At 47.7% G+C, this 18630-nt stretch overlaps 3 protein-coding genes across 11 annotated transcripts; 1 reads left to right on the top strand and 2 right to left on the bottom strand.

The window, feature by feature from the left end:
• Positions 1-823: 823 nt before the first annotated feature.
• On the bottom strand, positions 824-1224 carry LOC117146910. The gene is made up of 2 exons (XM_033313531.1): positions 1045-1224; positions 824-985 (listed from the first exon to the last, which is right to left on the bottom strand). Exons 1-2 carry the CDS (start codon positions 1213-1215, stop codon positions 824-826), a joined length of 333 nt encoding a protein of 110 aa, XP_033169422.1. The 5' UTR covers positions 1216-1224.
• Positions 1225-6345: 5121 nt separating this feature from the next.
• On the bottom strand, positions 6346-11724 carry LOC117146906 (collagen alpha-1(I) chain). Of its 9 annotated transcripts, none has more exons than XM_033313520.1 (3): positions 11633-11724; positions 7971-11151; positions 6346-7871 (listed from the first exon to the last, which is right to left on the bottom strand). In XM_033313520.1, the coding sequence occupies exons 1-3, from the start codon at positions 11672-11674 to the stop codon at positions 6538-6540; spliced, it is 4557 nt and encodes a 1518-aa protein (XP_033169411.1). In that variant the 5' UTR covers positions 11675-11724; the 3' UTR covers positions 6346-6537. The 9 variants fall into 9 exon arrangements, with proteins under 9 accessions (XP_033169411.1, XP_033169413.1, XP_033169414.1 ...); XM_033313522.1 differs by having other exon boundaries at positions 6346-8510; positions 8676-11151; positions 11633-11723; XM_033313523.1 differs by having other exon boundaries at positions 6346-8774; positions 8940-11151; positions 11633-11723.
• A 2351-nt stretch (positions 11725-14075) lies between these two features.
• On the top strand, positions 14076-16290 carry LOC117146908 (ubiquitin carboxyl-terminal hydrolase isozyme L5). Its single transcript, XM_033313526.1, has one exon. The coding sequence runs from the start codon at positions 15109-15111 to the stop codon at positions 16129-16131; it is 1023 nt and encodes a 340-aa protein (XP_033169417.1). The 5' UTR covers positions 14076-15108; the 3' UTR covers positions 16132-16290.
• The last annotated feature ends 2340 nt before the right edge of the window (positions 16291-18630 follow it).

Genomic DNA, 18630 nt, shown 5'->3' with positions numbered 1-18630 from the left:
ACCATACGAGTCCCATCGTCTTCTGTGGGACAAATCAAAAACGTTTGCCCAATTTACCCACGAGCGGCTCTGTCCCACACGCCGAAACATGGAGAAGTTACAAAGTAAATTCCACGCCCGGTTGCCAAGTGGTAGTCCAAATTAACAGCTAATTACGTGCGAATGAGAGCTCCCCGGTGGGGGATGTGGTCCAAATGTACTGGCTACGGGGAAAATGGAAATGGAAAACGGGGGTCAGGGGTCACAACGAACACGTACAGCAACTAAATGGAGAGAAAGCGAGACAGACACCGAGTCAAACAACATTTGAATACGAAATTGCCCTTGAAAAGGGTTGCCAGCAAAAAAAAGTGCCAAAAATGGCAACAAAAAAAAAAAAAACAAACAAGATATTCCAAAAGTCCCTTCGAGGCGAGAACAAAAGTGACAAATTAGTCAATGGGGGGGTCAGTGGGAGTAAGTCGACACTGAGAGCGTTACAATCCAAAATATCCTTTGGAGCACTGGCTGCAGTCAATGGGGAAAACGTTTAACTTATATAATACTAGACAACTTTGTCGTTTGCCCGGGCCTTTCTATATTCTTTCTGGCCATTACAACTTAATATTATGGTGGTTGTCATAGGGAATCCTTTACAAATATGCACACGTAGCCCGATCTCTTCTTGCATAATTACCAGCCAAGTGAGGAAGCAATAGGTAGAGGTATAGTAATTACATGTATATTGAGTACATTATCATTTTTCTCTTAAACTTTAAATTGTATAAAATCTGTTCAACGTTTAAGCAAGTCAGAAAAGTAATGGTTCTTCGTTGGGTTGGTCTTATGATTTAACGGTGAATATTCCGAACGTATTCGGGATCTCCCCATCGTGCTCGATGCCTAATTGTACCCCAAAGTACAGGATGTCGCCCGCCACTATTTCGTGCCAACCCGTGCCGATTCGCATTGGCCAATAGTTAAGATATACGCCATTATTGTTTCCCTGCGGAAGGCATAAATAAGTGATAACCATCGGTTGCGCCATCGTATTTCGCATCTTACCAGCTCCTTGATGAAAATGTCGCCACCATTAACGCGAACAAGAGCGTGGAATCGCGACATGTAGTCGTACTTTAATACACAGGTGCAAGAGGAGTGGCGCCCCAGAACTTGGATGCCCTCGGTCAAGTCATACCGATCGCCAGTTAACACGTGTTCCAGATAGAATGCCATTTTTCCCACCAAAACTCAACGCTCTCAAACTTTTAACGAAATGTTCTTCTTCTTCTTTAGTTTCTTTAAAACTAACGCCGCTTACGATTATAGTCACTCATCGATTATATTCGATAAGTTTATATACCAAAGGATTGTCCGTGTGCTTGTTCGGTATTATAATACCAAAATAATATTTATATTAAAATATATTTACATGCAATATTTAACGTTTTTAGTTTAAATACATATGGCATATGTAAACATACTTAACGATGAAATAATTTACTTGAGGTGAACCAGGTTCCTTGTAATCGATAACATATAGCTGAGAATCGTGATCGGATCGCTGAACATTATCGAAGCCCAAACAATAACAAGCAAAGTTTAAACCAATTTGCAATGTAGCTTCTGCATAAATAATTGACGGAATAACTGGCTTCGCTCCGGCGTAATTAGCCGGAATTCATGGAATAGAATCCCTTCACCAAAAGATGACACGCGGGCGAGGCCAAAAGTCAAATACCAGGGCCAAATGCAGAGAGCCAAAAATAATGAACTCCAAATGAAGTAAAACAAAAAGAAAACACAGTGTTAATTATTCATATTTCATTAGCGCACAGCACAGAAGAAACGCAGGTGAAGGCGATGCGATGCGATGCGATGGCAAAAGGCAAAGGCGTGTGCCATCTAAAATTTATAAAAATCAAAGTAAGCACTGCGAGCGCAAGGAGAAGAGCTTTCTGATGACCGACACTGGTATACCCTACATATATGTAATATATATCATACATACATCATAGTACATTATCTTATCTTTGCAGAATTGGAGAAGTGGGTTATGGGAATGCGCCACGCATCTTAAAGCTTAACTGCATACTTTTGTTTTCATTAGTTCATTCTTTAAAAAATGTATAAATATGTTATCTTATAAGTTATCATACCAGATAAAATAAGATTCATATCATTTCTGTAAGATGACCATAAACATTTCATAAAGCTTACAGTGCAAGCCATTCGACAAAAGTAAGCGACTCTACCGAAGGAGTGGGATGATGAAATCGAGGAGCAGGAGGTCAGCTCCGCAGCGAGTAAAACAAAAGGGAAATGTCGAAAAGGAATCTGGATACACATCATCATTTGTCTTGGCGGGAAGAAGGCGGTGGCCACCAAGGCAGCGGAGAGTGGCTCCATTTAGGCCAGGCGCACATTGATGAATGAAGTGCGTAGTGGCTGAAAGGCCAAAAGGCAGGCGGCATTAAAAATGCACACGCAATCAGAAAATGCCCCACGACGGCCTCATAAGCCGAAGTCTGAGGACTCAGGACGCCAGAGTCCGGAACCCGGCACTTTCGACTCCGTGCGCCATGCGAACCAGGTGATGGATCAGCGGCCTCAGATAAGACAGACCGAAGAAGGACAAGGAAGGAGAAGCTGCAGATGGAGATGGAGCCACAGCCATAGCCAGATCCAGAGTCGGGGTAATGAGTGAGTTGAATTGGGGCGGCTGACGTCAAATGTTGTTAACCCCTTTTGAGCCGGTCCTCTCGCCGTGGAGAAACAATTTATAATTTGTTTGAGGGCTTTCAGCGGCCTTTCAAGGCAATTACCCCGCATCCGCATGGCGGACAGCTGGATCTGACTTTACCTTTGGCAGCCGCCAACTGTGAACTTTGGCACCCAGATTGGTCAGGATTCGGGCCCGCTGACTGGGTCATCCTGTTGCCTTTGACGGAACACCTTCATTTGCACTGAACCAAAAACAAAGCAGCTTCTAGCCAATGATAATATATTGGAAATTATCAATCTTATCAATCTCTCATAGCTAATCCGTGATAGCTGCCGGATTATGGATACTGTAAAGGGTTTGCATTCGTCGCAAATCCTAAACCATAAACCATATTTTCAACATGAATATCTTGATGATTTCGTGAAAGTGTAGCACACCAGTGAGTGAAAACGTGATTGTTGACCCTTACGGAGATATGCACAGATTTCCCATTGACAGGAAAAGGACTTTCGCTCATTCCCGACTCCCCAAGGATATGAAATTGTGCTGCCTTGCCAGCAGCTACTTATGTACCAGTGTTATTTGTGGATCTGTATTAAAATTCAAGCTCTTTCATGCTATTAATATTCCATTGCGTATTCGCGCGAGAATATATTCCATTTTTAATAACACGAAACTTTATGAAAATTTTATAAATACAAAAGCAGCGATGTGCAGGAGTAGCTGTTGCCAGATTCCTTGACAGTAAGGAAAAGAAAAGGAAAGCTCAAAAGTCAAAGCAAACAGGGGCGAAGTCACTGGGGCCAAGGAACCGAACCCAACCGAACTGAACCCCAAGCTGGATAAATTGCGCAATGAATCCGTTTGGGTGATGGTGAAAAGTTGGCTGCACACCATCGAACCAAAACCCACCCACCCCCACACCCACAACCACTCGCTCGAATGAAAACGAAAAGTGGAAAAAAAAAACAATTGAAATGTGAATATTAAATATACAAGTACAAGTTGCCAGTTAGTGTGCTCCCGCCATTGTTTGTTGCAGCACCTTGCAGATCCAGAACAAACACCCACGCAGCCACCTACTCATCCAGCCACCCATCCAACCAACCCACCGCTTGACGGCGAACTCCCCGCGGCGTCATTGTGCTTCCTGGCAGGCGGCAGTGGAAAATGCCATTTGATGGCATTTAGATGGGATCGCTGATTGATGTTACCGGCTTCTACGCGAATTCCCAGGGCCAGACCCGCGCTCGGTCAGTTGGATTCCCTGGCGTTGGATGGCTGCTGGCGTTTGGAGTACCGAAGATGGAGGGCTTCGCCTCGGTTTCGTGGGCGCTCAAGAACTTGACGAAAGGTGGCTCTACGGAAATCGAGTAGGCGGAAGGCGGTCCTCAGCTGGCATTAGTGATAAGGTGGCGTCGGATGAGTACCCCACTGCTCCTGGATGGCTGGAATGCATAGTACTTAGCCGGCATAGTATAAATTTCAATTGAAATCCCTACAGATGAGGGAATACGCTGCTCATCAACTTTCCAACCTTAACCGTAAAACTATGTCAAACTAATAGAGCTATGGAATAGGGTCAGTTTGGCCATGCCGGATAACTAAATCCTTCAGCTAGCTGCGCTATTATTACATGGACATCTCAACCCATATATGGGCTAGCTGTTGTATGTGGTACTTTTACCATGGTTCCGGCATATGTGTAATGCATGCAACGAGGCACATTAATTAAATAAAAATTGATTTTCCAAGCGCATGAAATGCAATCAACGGCCTGGCTTCAAGTGGGTCCGTGCGCGTCCATGTGGCCGGGATGCCGGCCTGGATTCCATACTATGGACTATGGGATCCTGAATACCATGCTCCATGCACCATGTTCCATGCACTCTGCTCCACTCTGCTCCACTCCGCCGTGTTGTCAAATGGAGTTAACAAAGTTTACGCTTTTTGCGCGCCGCTGTCTCATTCTGCTGGCTTTATTTTTTGTCCTGCTGCTGCTGCTGTTGTTGTTCCTGTTTTTTTTTTATATATATTTTTTGGTTTTGTCCTTTATTTTTTGTGTGTGGCTCCTCGTCGTTTTTTGTTGCATCGTATGCATAAGTATATAATGTGCAGCTGGCCGGACATGGATGGGTGAATCTGTTGGGCAACGGGTCCCAACCATGATGCTGTAGCCATGGTGCCCGTCGCCGGTCCGTTTCGCCTTTTATCCGTTTGGCCACAACGGCGGCAATGAGTTTAATGTGCGCTGTCGCTTTTTGGCCGTATTTAAACCACAGCAAGTCATCAGGCAAATTGAATTTTCAACGTATGGTCGCACATTGCGTTGCACCACTCCGTGTCACGACACCACCCGCCAGGCGGCAGCTAGCTCATCCTTCCTTTTTGTCGACCTCGACTCGTCCTGGGTCCTTAACCCTCTGGCGTTGTCAACTAATTTCAGATCTTATAGTTAATTAAGATTTCCCTCAACTTATAAGTACACTCTAACCTAAATGCTGTCTACTTCGTAGTCAGCATGTTAACTTAAGTTACTCCGGCTAACAGCGAGTAGATCATTATATATATCGAGCAATATTTGTTTAAATATATGTTTTTATAGATATAGATGTTTAGGTATAGGCTGTGACTTTGTTGGCTTTGGAGGGTTAAAGCCTTGGCTTTCGGTGTCAGCCCGCAATTCTCGTGTCAGTGGCTGTATAACATTTCCATCTCGCTCTTATCAGCACGGTCAGCGATGGTCCTCTATAGCCCACACCCACAACCCAACACTATATATATATATATTTATATACCCGTAAAGCTGCAAACCCCAAACCCATTGCATTTGCTTGCTTCGTTTCTCGTTACAAAATTACCCACGATAAAAATTGAATTACTTCGTCGTCGTTGTCGTGGTCTCCCCGCTTTTCGTTCCCGGCAAAGTGTTGGGCTTGCTCTTGACGCGCCCATGTCCCCGCTCCTCCTTGATCCATCTCTCCGTTCTCGTCCTCGTCCTCGTCCTGCTTAGACGACACTGAAACTGTCGCCAGGCCTGGTCCTGTGTGACTCCGTCTAATGATAAATGAGCTGCAATGGATGACAGCGAATCAACTTAAGTGTATTGCTCTGCTTCACTCCCTCGCTCTCTCTCTCTCTATATGTATATATATATATATATATCCCCCTTTTTACTGGATCTGGTATCCTGTAGTTGGGGGTCAGGAACTCCATTTCCGGCTCCTCGGCTATATCTGCCTTCTGGCCTCAACCGGAGCCAGCCCAATGCACTTTCCCCTCAACGCATTTTTTGCTCCTGTTTACATTTCACTTCAAAATTGTATGCTACACTAAATATTTAGATAGGAAAGAAAAAAAAAGTTGGCAAGTGTAAGTGAGATGCTTTAAGGAAGCGCGCTGCGGAAACTTTGTTCCACCAAAGTTCCGCCACTCATTATGCGCCATCGAGAAGGATTGGAGGCATAATCAGCAAATTGTTAGGAACAAGAAAGATGACTGGACGAGACTCAAAACAGCTGTGCCTTAAACGCATTCGAATAGTTTAAGTATTGAAGGATTTCGATTTTATCTTTTTGGAAATCGTAAGGAAACGAAATCCTTTAGATAGTATATATATTACACCAAAAGGAAACAACCGATTTGCCAGATTTTCATAAAGTTCAAGATTTAATAGGGAAAACAAAAAAAATGTTAGATATTTAAGTTTAAGTGCAATAAATTAGGTAGGACCAAGGAAATGGAGTTAGAATATCATTGCCAATATTAAAGTGCAGTTGATTGTGGCGTTATCATTGCGAAGCGGCATATCAAACGAATATGGAGCGCCAGTTCTATTTCTCCAGACAGCGGGCCTCGTCCTTGGGCACACAGGACTGGGTAAGCCAGTCGAATCGCTCCTTCTTGTCGCAGCGCAGGTGGGCGAACTTGTGCTTGCCGGACTTCTTGACCTCGCAGCGGTAGTATTTGCGGCAATCCCGGACATCCGGATAGACGTCGTCCTCGTCGCACTCTTCACCCTTCTTTAGCTTCTTGATCAGGTCCTTCACGTATTGCTTCTTCTCCTTGGAGCTCGGCTCGTCGTCGCCTTCGTTGTCCTTCTGGGACTCGTTGTCCTTCTCCTCCTTGGACTTGTCCTTCTTGTCCTTGCTATCGTTGTCCTTTTTCTCCTTGCTGTCCTTGTCGTTCTTCTCCTTGTCGTTCTTCTCTTTGTCGTTCTTCTCCTTGCTGTCCTTCTCTTTCTCCTCAGAGCTGGGCTTCTTCTGTTCCTGCTCCTTGGACTGATCCTCACCGGACTTTGGCTTGTCCTTCGACTTCTCGCTGGAAGCTTTGTTGCTCTCCTCGACGGAGGCATTCTCGTTGGACGCTGGTCCATTGGCTGGTGGTACTGGAGCAGCTTGCTCTACGCTTTCGGCGGTCTCAGGATTGTTGTTTCCAGGCTGTTGAGGATTCTGCGGTTGCTGGGGCTGCTGTGGGTTTTGGGGTTGCTGCGGCTGCTGAGGATTCTGCGGTTGGACAGGAGCCTCGGTGCTAGGAACTGGCTTTGTTGGTCGCCAGCTGTTCACCCAGTTTTGCCAGTTGGGCCAGAAGGGATGGGGGCGTTGGGGCGGGTTGACGCTGCCACTGATTAGCCCACTGCCAGGAGCACCTGAGCCATTTTGTCCAGGCAGCAGAGGCCTCCAGGTTGGTGGCAAGATTGGAATGTTCGGTCGAGGATGCCAAGGCCAAGAGCCAGATCCGCCAGGAAGTACAGGAATCGATGGTACAAGTGAGCTAGCTGGCGGATTTGGTACCGGAGAAGATGATCCAGGGGAGCTACCAGCGGGAGCATTGGAATCAGCAGGGGCTCCTCCAGCGGGGATTTTGGAACCAGCAGGGGCTCCTCCAGCAGGGACATTGGAACCAGCAGGGGCTCCACCAGCGGGGACATTGGAATCAGCAGGGGATCCTCCAGCAGGGACATTGGAAACAGCAGGGGCTCCACCAGCGGGGACATCGGAACCAGCAGGGGCTCCTCCAGCGGGGACATTGGAATCAGCAGGGGCTCCACCAGCAGGGGCATTGGAATCAGCAGGGGCTCCACCAGCGGGGACATCGGAACCAGCAGGGGCTCCTCCAGCGGGGGCATTGGAATCAGCAGGGGCTCCACCAGCGGGGACATCGGAACCAGCAGGGGCTCCTCCAGCGGGGACATTGGAATCAGCAGGGGCTCCACCAGCAGGGGCATTGGAATCAGCAGGGGCTCCACCAGCGGGGACATCGGAACCAGCAGGGGCTCCTCCAGCGGGAGAGGATCCTTCAGCAGGAGCACCAGGAGCAGCCGTGGTGACATCAGCTGGAGCGCCAGGAGCGGCAGTAGAGATATCAGCAGGAGAGCCAGGAGCAGCGGAAGATCCTTCAGCTGGAGAACCAGGAGCGGCAGTAGATCCATCGGCTGGAGAACCAGGAGCGGCAGATGATCCATCAGCTGGAGCGCCAGGAGCGGCAGTGGTGACATCAGCAGGAGAGCCAGGAGCAGCGGAAGATCCTTCAGCTGGAGAACCAGGAGCGGCAGAAGATCCATCGGCTGGAGAACCAGGAGCGGCAGATGATCCATCAGCTGGAGCGCCAGGAGCGGCAGATGATCCATCAGCTGGAGCGCCAGGAGCGGCAGATGATCCATCAGCTGGAGCGCCAGGAGCGGCAGATGATCCATCAGCTGGAGCGCCAGGAGCGGCAGTGGTGACATCAGCAGGAGAGCCAGGAGCAGCGGAAGATCCTTCAGCTGGAGAACCAGGAGCGGCAGATGATCCATCAGCTGGAGCGCCAGGAGCGGCAGTAGTGACATCAGCAGGAGAGCCAGGAGCAGCGGAAGATCCTTCAGCTGGAGAACCGGGAGCGGCAGATGATCCATCGGCTGGAGCTCCAGGAGCGGCTGTAGTGACATCAGCAGGAGAACCAGGAGCAGCAGAAGATCCTTCAGCTGGAGAACCAGGAGCGGCAGAAGATCCATCGGCTGGGGTGCCAGGAGCGGCAGTGGTGACATCAGCAGGAGAGCCAGGAGCAGCGGAAGATCCTTCAGCTGGAGAACCAGGAGCGGCAGAAGAGCCATCGGCTGGAGCACCAGGAGCGGCAGTAGTAACATCGGCTGGAGAACCAGGAGCGGCAGAAGATCCATCGGCTGGAGAACCAGGAGCGGCAGAAGATCCATCGGCTGGAGCACCAGGAGCGGCAGTAGTGACATCAGCTGGAGAACCAGGAGCGGCAGAAGATCCATCGGCTGGAGAACCAGGAGCGGCAGATGATCCATCAGCTGGAGCGCCAGGAGCGGCAGTGGTGACATCAGCAGGAGAGCCAGGAGCAGCGGAAGATCCTTCAGCTGGAGAACCAGGAGCGGCAGAAGAGCCATCGGCTGGAGCACCAGGAGCGGCAGTAGTAACATCGGCTGGAGAACCAGGAGCGGCAGAAGATCCATCGGCTGGAGAACCAGGAGCGGCAGATGATCCATCAGCTGGAGCGCCAGGAGCGGCAGTGGTGACATCAGCAGGAGAGCCAGGAGCAGCGGAAGATCCTTCAGCTGGAGAACCAGGAGCGGCAGATGATCCATCAGATGGAGCTCCAGGAGCGGCAGTAGTGACATCAGCTGGAGAACCAGGAGCGGCAGAAGATCCATCGGCTGGAGAACCAGGAGCGGCAGATGATCCATCAGCTGGAGCGCCAGGAGCGGCAGTGGTGACATCAGCAGGAGAGCCAGGAGCAGCGGAAGATCCTTCAGCTGGAGAACCAGGAGCGGCAGATGATCCATCAGCTGGAGCTCCAGGAGCGGCAGTAGTGACATCAGCAGGAGAGCCAGGAGCAGCAGATGATCCATCGGCTGGAGCACCAGGAGCGGCAGTGGTGACATCAGCAGGAGAGCCAGGAGCAGCGGAAGATCCTTCAGCTGGAGAACCAGGAGCGGCAGAAGATCCATCGGCTGGAGCACCAGGAGCGGCAGTGGTGACATCAGCTGGAGCTCCAGGAGCGGCAGTGGTGACATCAGCAGGAGAGCCAGGAGCAGCGGAAGATCCTTCAGCTGGAGAACCAGGAGCGGCAGATGATCCATCAGCTGGAGCACCAGGAGCGGCAGTAGTGACATCAGCTGGAGAACCAGGAGCGGCAGAAGATCCATCGGCTGGAGAACCAGGAGCGGCAGTGGTGACATCAGCAGGAGAGCCAGGAGCAGCGGAAGATCCTTCAGCTGGAGAACCAGGAGCGGCAGATGATCCATCAGCTGGAGCTCCAGGAGCGGCAGTGGTGACATCAGCTGGAGCTCCAGGAGCGGCAGTGGTGACATCAGCAGGAGAGCCAGGAGCAGCGGAAGATCCTTCAGCTGGAGAACCAGGAGCGGCAGATGATCCATCAGCTGGAGCGCCAGGAGCGGCAGAAGATCCATCGGCTGGGGTGCCAGGAGCGGCAGTAGTGACATCAGCAGGAGAGCCAGGAGCAGCAGAAGATCCATCGGCTGGGGTGCCAGGAGCGGCAGTGGTGACATCAGCAGGAGAGCCAGGAGCAGCGGAAGATCCTTCAGCTGGAGAACCAGGAGCGGCAGATGATCCATCAGCTGGAGCACCAGGAGCGGCAGTAGTTACATCAGCCGGGGTGCCAGGAGCTGCGCTGGGTTCGTTAGTAGATTCTTCTGGTGCGTTCGGGTCCAGAGGGGAATTGGGGTCGATGGGGCTGTTGGGATCGACTTCGCCAGGAGCAAGAGTAGTTCCCGCAGGAGCGTTGGGATCTTCTCCTGGTGTGTTGGGTTCAATGGTTGGGTAAGTGCCTTCCGATCCGGGTGCCAATGTGGAGTCCACGGGAGTGGTATCGCTGGGCACCGTCGATTCCGGCTCCAGTGGTGCTTCCGACCCAGTGGTAGTCTCTTCAATGGCTGCTGTAGTTGTCTCGCCGGGAGCTTGGGTGGTTTCAAGCGGAGCCAGAGTAGTCTCAACCGGAATCTGGGTGGTCTCAATCGGAATCTGCGTGGTCTCAACCGGAATCTGGGTGGTCTCAACCGGAATCTGGGTGGTCTCAACCGGAGCCTGAGTGGTCTCTACCGGTGCCTGAGTGGTCTCAACCGGAGCAGATGGCTTAGTTGGAACAGCGCTGGCTGGTGCACCCTCGGTGGAGATCTCTACGCCGGAACCGCTGGTGGTGGAATCCACAAGTGGAGCCGACTCGCTCACAACGGGACTGTCGGTGATGGTCACCATCTTGGCGACAGCCGCCGTGGGCGCCTCAGCGGCCGACTTGACCGGCACACAGATCTCGAGGCCATCGGTGACACAGCGGGTGTTCAATGCGCATGGCACCACCGGACCGGAGGTCAGGTCATCAACGCACTGCTGATAGGAGAGTGGTCCCACGCAGACGGCGCTCTTGCCACCGCACTTGAGTCCCACGGCGGCGGCATGCGCCTGATGGCTGGCCACCAGGGCGGTCAACTGTGGGATAGAGAAAGAACCCACGGGTTGTGGGGGGAGGAAGAGATCGTGTTAGTGGATGCGGGCTCCATGGGATTGGGTCGGTGCACTGTTTGTCTCGGGACCTTAACAATTACACTGTGATTTCTTTTCACTTGCATAGGATACTTTCGAGTGATCGCCGAGCGCTTTGAACGTTATCCAAAGTAACAAGAGTCCCGGGAGCTACAGATTCGGTTACGGTTTCGATTTTGATTGTTGCATTTTATGTTTTTGGGATTTCGTGATTTCGCGGCATGTGCGTATCCAAGTGCCACCACCGGATTGAATTTCAATAAAATACAACTCGTCAGTAAATTATAAACAAATAGAACAGCAACAAAAAAAAAATGAACGAGTTCAGATCAAAAATCCATTGCGACACTGTGTGCGATGCAAGTTGCGATTGAACTTGGATCGTTGGATGACGCGATGGCTGCGATTTCCGGTATTATGCAATTACCACTAGCAACACCAGAAGTCTGGTGGATCGGTTCGTTGTCATCGTGTTCGTTGGATGTGTTTTTGGTTCGAATGAAGAATCGTTACTATCCTCAGTATGCCAGCCTTCAGGGTTTTTATGCAAATCTCGCTAAAAAAAAAAAACTCGCTATCTTCAAATCTCGCCAGCTTCCCGAGCGAAATCTCCGCTGACGCTGGCCAAATACGCGATAATCGCTTGTTTGCTCTCGCCGATAACCGTTTTGGCTAAACCAATTTATGGTATTGCGGCGCAGGTTATATTATATTATATTTAAAAAATCAACTGACAAATATCTTCTAATCCCCATTAAGCGATATATAGTTTATAACTTTCAGATGATATAGTGGATATCAAGCACAGATATGGCTCTATGTACCACTTACGCACTTTATAAGCCTGCTATGACTCAGACTTGTTATCTTAGATTTTAGAAGATTTTCTTCTGGCCAATTTGTTTTGACTCTTTAATACGTAATCTTAATCTTGGCCAACACTAACGTCAAGGTAAATGTTGATAAAGCGGGCTGCGCATTTCCGTTGACTGGAGTCTTTGCTTTATTTGCCCCCAGCTAGTTGAATAAACATAATAGCACATATTAAGAGAGCAGACCCACAGACAGACAATTCACATACAACTCCGTAAAGTTTCACTCAATCCGATTCTTGGGGGTCGACAGACCGCGTAACCCAACGAGTAAATCTCAGAGTGCAGTTTTCTCGCCAATGACGCAGTCAAATGGTATAAACACTTTTTTTCTTTAACTTTTTTTTTTTTTTTTTTTTTTTGCATACCATTTTAAGATAACGCTTCAGCTGTGATCTGCTGTCCCGAATGCATATCATTTGGGACAGATCTTGTCAGATGACATAGAGTCTGAGCGGATCCCAAAAAAATATTGTATAACTGGGGGATAGGAGCCCTTGAAATTTACAAATTTACAATAGGAGGCCGAGTTTTCCAGAGTTCAAGTATCACTTAAATTTAATCCAACTAAATTTGTACAATCTTATAAATGTTACATTGTTGTTTCATATTGTTTATTGTGCCCACCATGAGCAATTTAAGTCAAAGTGAGAATAGGTTTAGCATTATTTTCTGTTAAGAAATCCCAGTTTCCCCCGGAGCCGTAATTACCATATGAAATGGACACCTGTAGTGCACATTATGCCCCGGAGGTCGAAAGGTGCGCCCAACATCTGTCATGGATCCCACGAGTCCCACTCCCACCACCGGCACCCTTTGAACTTCGAACTTGCCCTTTCTCCTGGCCCATTGCATATGCCCTTTGAGCGCCTGAACTGGCGAATTCCATGAAAATTGAACAATTAAGTGGAATTTGCTTTACTTTTTTCATTTTTTTTTTTTATTTGCCATTAATGCGGTTAAGCCGTGCAACAAAAACGAAATATCGAGTTGGAAAAGAAAAAATAAATAAAAAAAAAAATGGTAAATGCAATGCAGGCGCAGTCAAATTGCGGTTTTCGTGTGTCTAGACAATACAATAAATACAGTTAGCCATATATTTGTATTATCAAATATGTATACACTGCAATTATATGGAAGAGCTGATATCATGAATTTATATGTAGCTCAGTTATTAGTTAGTAATAATAGTGCTGGTGGTTTGAACTTTGATAAAGTAATTATAAAGTCAGCAATAAAACTCTGTACTTATCACCTATCTAATATATTAAATAGCAATAGCTCCTAATAAATTGTAGTTAATTTTAAATGGCAATCTTTGCTTGGTCAGTGTTCAGATGTATTTAATATTATGACTGCGCTAGAGTGGCCATCGATGAGAAACCTTCTGGCTAGGTGAGTGCTAATTCGCTCGAAACCCAGTGGCTGGTAGTGGACCCAAACCTAAATAGGCTTTGTGGTTGGCATCGGGATCTAGGCGATGGATGGATGGATGGAGGCAAATGCAAATACGCCAAGGTGGTGGGTCAAATTATGCAACGGAGGCCCCGGAGGGCCCAACCGGATGATGGGACCAGCGATTTAGCTTCCACCTTTCGCAGATGGCGCCCGAGCAGGAACACCGCCCTTTGCAGTGGCAACTGCAGCTGCAGCTCCTCCGTTAATGTTGTTGGCGCTGCGGTCGCGGCTTTGGCCATGGTCGCGGCTATGACGACGCCGTTGGTGGTTGCACTGCTGCGGAGGCTTCCAGTTGGGGCAGCGCCGCGTCGCGGCTCGACTCTCTTGCCTCATTGGCGTTTCACAAAGCGAGCGGCGTTGGCTAAATTTGCATAAATTAACAATGTTTCGCAATTGCAGCCACTGATGCAGCGAATTCTTTGTGGCAGTGGGGCGAGGGACCCGCACAATCCTCACATGTCCCATGCTCCGTGCCCAATGCTCCATGCTCCATGCTCCATGCTCCATGCCCCATGTCCAATGGCCACTGTCCCATGCGAGTGCCTGTGTGTGTTTTGTGTGTCGCAACCGTGGGCCAGTGTGCGCGTTTTATTGATTTGATGCTCCAATGCACTTATTATCCCTCAGGCGGCCCCAGCTACTGCCTGTTAATCCCCTGGCGATGCGACGCCATTTGCCACGTCCCTGTTGCCCCATTCCACCAGCCAGCCAGCCAGTGACTCCCACGCCCAGATGCACAGCGTGCACGACAGTGAGGAGGATATATACGCATTAGGGTGAGCCACATATCAGCAAAGTTGATCGATTGCGGCTCATTAGGGCTTCATTTATTCCGACGATGGCCAATTGCGGTTCGATGGCTGAGAAGCCCGAAATTATGATTGAAAATGAGAAGGGTATGCTCAGAAATTCTAGCTTTATTTTGCATAACATTCGAAAATATTCGAACTCGAAGTTCGAATTCCTTAAAGTGACCGTAGTGCCATAACCAATTAAACTCTAAAGATGAGAGAGCACACTTAAAAATTTCAAAAAATTCCAAATGGATAAATTGACGCCATTTAAAGCAAAGTTTCTTTTCTTTACTCAGTTTGCCCAGCGATGTAGCCTTAATCTTCAGACGGGCAATTAAAAATAAAAACAAAATTAAAAGGGGTTTCTAAATTTAAATGTGTTTCTTGGAAGAAAGATATTGATAAGATTAATGCGAAAGAACGATAAGGTGCGAATCATTATTTAATTGTTTCGGCTTTTAATAGTTCACTGAGAAAAATTGTATTAATTGGATCACCCGAAGGGGTAAATTTCAACCCCTCAACCCCTTTGCATTGCAAATTCGTCCAATTGAAAATCAAAAATAAAAATAAAATCATCAGCAGTCAATTAATCAAATTGGCATGTCCATACATATGTATGTACATCACACGGTTCATGTCAAGTGTCAAGAAAAAAAACTTAGAAGGAATCCAAAATTCCGACAGTGAAGTTGGTTTTAGCGGGAATTGATACAAAAATCAAAAAACCACATATTTTAAGACCAAAAGGTTAATTTAAAGTTATAACTCTCTTAGCCATGGACACAGACAATCCTGGACAAGCAACCGTCGAGGCGGTCACCACCAAAGGGGCAACCGCCGCAAACAACTGGTGCCTGATTGAAAGCGATCCGGGGGTCTTCACCGAGATGATTAGTGGTTTTGGCTGCACGGGTGCCCAGGTGGAGGAGATCTGGTCCATGAATGCGGACGCCTTTCGTCACCTGGAGCCCATCCATGGTCTGATCTTTCTGTTCAAATGGCTGGACAACATGCCCGCTGGTCGCGTGGTCACGGATAGGAGTGACATCTTCTTTGCTCGCCAGGTGGTAACGAATGCCTGTGCCACGCAGGCTCTTATCTCCCTGCTGCTCAATCTCCAGCATGAAGACATCGATTTGGGTCAAACTTTGAGCGAATTGAAGATCTTCTGCCAGGATCTGTGTCCGGAATGCCGTGGACAATGCTTGGCCAAAGAGGAAAAGATCCGTAAGGTACACAATTCCTTTGCTCGACCCCAACTCTTTGTGGTTGAAGACAGTGCGGATTCGGAAGACGTAGATTGTTACCACTTTGTGGGCTTTATGCCAATAAAAGGCAAACTTTACGAATTGGACGGAATGAAAGAGGGTCCCATCGAGCTTGGCGAGATCGGCCAGCAACAGAACTGGCTGGATGTGGTCAGACCGATTATTGAGGGACGCATGGAGCGCTACAGCGGCGGAGAGATCCACTTCAATCTGATGGCCCTGGTCTCGGATCGTCAGCGATGCTACGAGCGGCAGATCCAAATGCTGGTCGAACTAGCATCGCCGCTAAGCTACGCGGATTGTCAGGCGGAGATCGCCACCCTTATATCGTTTGTGAAACTCGAGAAGGAGAAGAAGCGCCGCTACCGCAAGGAGAACATTCGTCGCCGCCACAATTATCTGCCATTCATCGTTGAGCTACTGAAGCAGCTGGGCGAGACTGGCCAATTGTTGGCCATTTGCGACAAGGCCAAGGATCGGTCTTGTCCATCTAAGTCGAACAAAGACACTATGGACCAGCAACCTCAATAAGCTTAATATAGATGATGATATCAAACCAAATTACGCGACAGCTCTGAACTGCCCCATCGATTAATCGGAGCCGAACGCACATTCCACTTTGATGGAACTAGGAACGAGATTTAGTAGATTCCTAGACATATATTTAAATAAATGAAATATAACATAAATATCGTTTAATGCATTATTCATCCATCAATCATGATTGATTCACTTCGGTTCTCGTTTTACCAAGCAAATAGGTTCAGCACGATTAAGTGATAAGATTGCCTCGTTATCTACTTGAGTTTCGAGAACTGTTTGTCGCATTGGGGATTTCGTAGGGATTAAATGTATTAAATGTATGCAAAATGGGTGCAACAAACCGTCTCTGTTTTAAGAACAAATTCCCAAACCTTGAGTATCCATTCAAGTGCTGTCGCCGCGAATTATGACAGATTCCATTTGGGATTGGCCCAACAGTACGGCGCAAGTGCCCCTCATCTTGAGGCTCTGCCCACCACATCTTGTCGTCGGTTTTCAATTTGCATTTGCTGCAGCCACGACGGTTCCTCATCTGCAACCGTCTGTGGCTCTGATAAATGATTTCTTTTTAATGCTTCGATGGGCCCAATCCAAACGGAGGACGTCCAAACCTACAGCATCCATTTGCAACAGTCGGATGAGTATGACGGTTGGGACGGGAAGTGGTGGATATTCTGGACGGTGGACGTTGCGCTTATTTGTTTATGTTCCACAGAGTAAACAACTAATTTTCATTTGCCGCAGGAGTCGCACAACCACGACAAGATGACGACGACAACCATGATGATGATGGGCGAGGACTGGAGGAGTGGAGGAGGGTGCAGAAGCTGTAAACCATTTTCGAGCGTTTCCACGATGGAAAGTTAAAAAAAAAAATACATTTTACTTTAAAAACAATGTATGAGTTCATAGGTAAGTTCCAACATATTTAGATTGAACCCATAACTAAATGTTAATGGATTTTTGCATAGTTTCCTTTTCGCAGGATGCAGAACGGTTGTCATTGAAAAATACTTGCGGTTACTTCTATGAAATGGTATCGGTTTGCTTCACTCAGGGCTTCACTGCATGACAAGCTTCTGGTCAAAAGGATAATGCCCGGCACGGCCAGAAACGCAAGGACATGAGAAAATTGAAGTGCCAGTGGGTGTGAGAAGTGGCTGTCATAAAAGGCGAAACACATGCGCACACACAGACAGCAGGAGTACAAAAAAAATAAAAATAAGAAGAAAAAATGTAGTACAAAAAACCGCAAAATAACCAAAAGACATTTCAACATCCGCCCGCTCAATTTTCCATCTCTTTTCCCGCTCGGCTGGCTTTCCTTTTGTTACACTTGCTCCTCCACACTGTTTTCATTTCCTTCCTGCTCGTGGACATATGTAAATACGAGTGCAGCAGAGCAATCATAACAAAAATGCTGCACACTCAAATTATCCCTAAATAATTTAGATCTGTGCGGGCGAACAAGGTGGGCAACTTTACCTTTTGAAGCCTGTGGTGTGTGTGCGAAGCTGATTTCGGGTTTGCTTATCTTTCATTTCATATTTTTGGCCAAAAAGGAAGCGGAAGAGGCGGTGGAGGAGGAGGAGGAGGAGGCGGTTGAGGGTGTGGAAGAGGACCCAACATGAAAGCGGAAGCGGAAGTGCTTACCTTTACACACATGCCCATGGGAGTTTATAGAGGCTGAAATCCAGCACTCGCAAAAACCGCACAGCATATGTAATCGATATGCATTTTAATACAACAACACATAATGTTTTAGATTAAATTGTATGCTTAGTTCAAATCAACGTACTAAGAGATATTACCATTAAATAATCATATTAAAAAACTTGTAGCTACGCTAATGATTTTTCCGAGTGAGTGGAAAGGAAAGTCCACTGCGGAAGAAGTGAAGGCGTGGCCGAGGTGGGGAATCCCCTTCGTTTGCCTACTCACCTTTGAAATATGTCCACAGGTGCTCACCCACACACACACGGCATTCGACTTTTATGCCAAACAAAACAAAAACATTAAATTGGCATTAGCGAGGGTGGTCACAAAAGTTTGTGTACCAAATTATGCAATTGCTGTTTCATTTGTCTAGTTGCCTGCAAATTTCCAAACCCCAAATTCTGAAACTATACTCTATAATCTAGAAAATCTTAACAATATGCTTGATAAAAAAACCAATTAATTTTTCGTTTTTATATTATTAGCTAACCAATGAACACAATGCCATGAAAAGTAGACACCGATTTGCAGTATTTGGCACTTCTTTTCGGTCGCCCCTCGCTTGGCTGCGTCTAGTTCAAAAGGCTAATTGAAATTTGCCATTAATAATGCAAAAAGGTCTCGGTGAGAAAGTTTTGGGGCCACCCACCCAACATGTTGGCACATACACACACACACATATTTGTGTCCTGTGTGTGCGTACCATTTTAAATATTTCAAATATTTGTAACATTTGCGCGGTGACTGCCAAGTAACGAAACGCTCCGCTGG

This window comes from Drosophila mauritiana, chromosome X (assembly GCF_004382145.1).
Source record: "Drosophila mauritiana strain mau12 chromosome X, ASM438214v1, whole genome shotgun sequence".
Taxonomy (NCBI): Eukaryota; Metazoa; Arthropoda; class Insecta; order Diptera; family Drosophilidae; genus Drosophila; species Drosophila mauritiana.
This window is presented reverse-complemented; position numbering and strand designations above follow the sequence as displayed.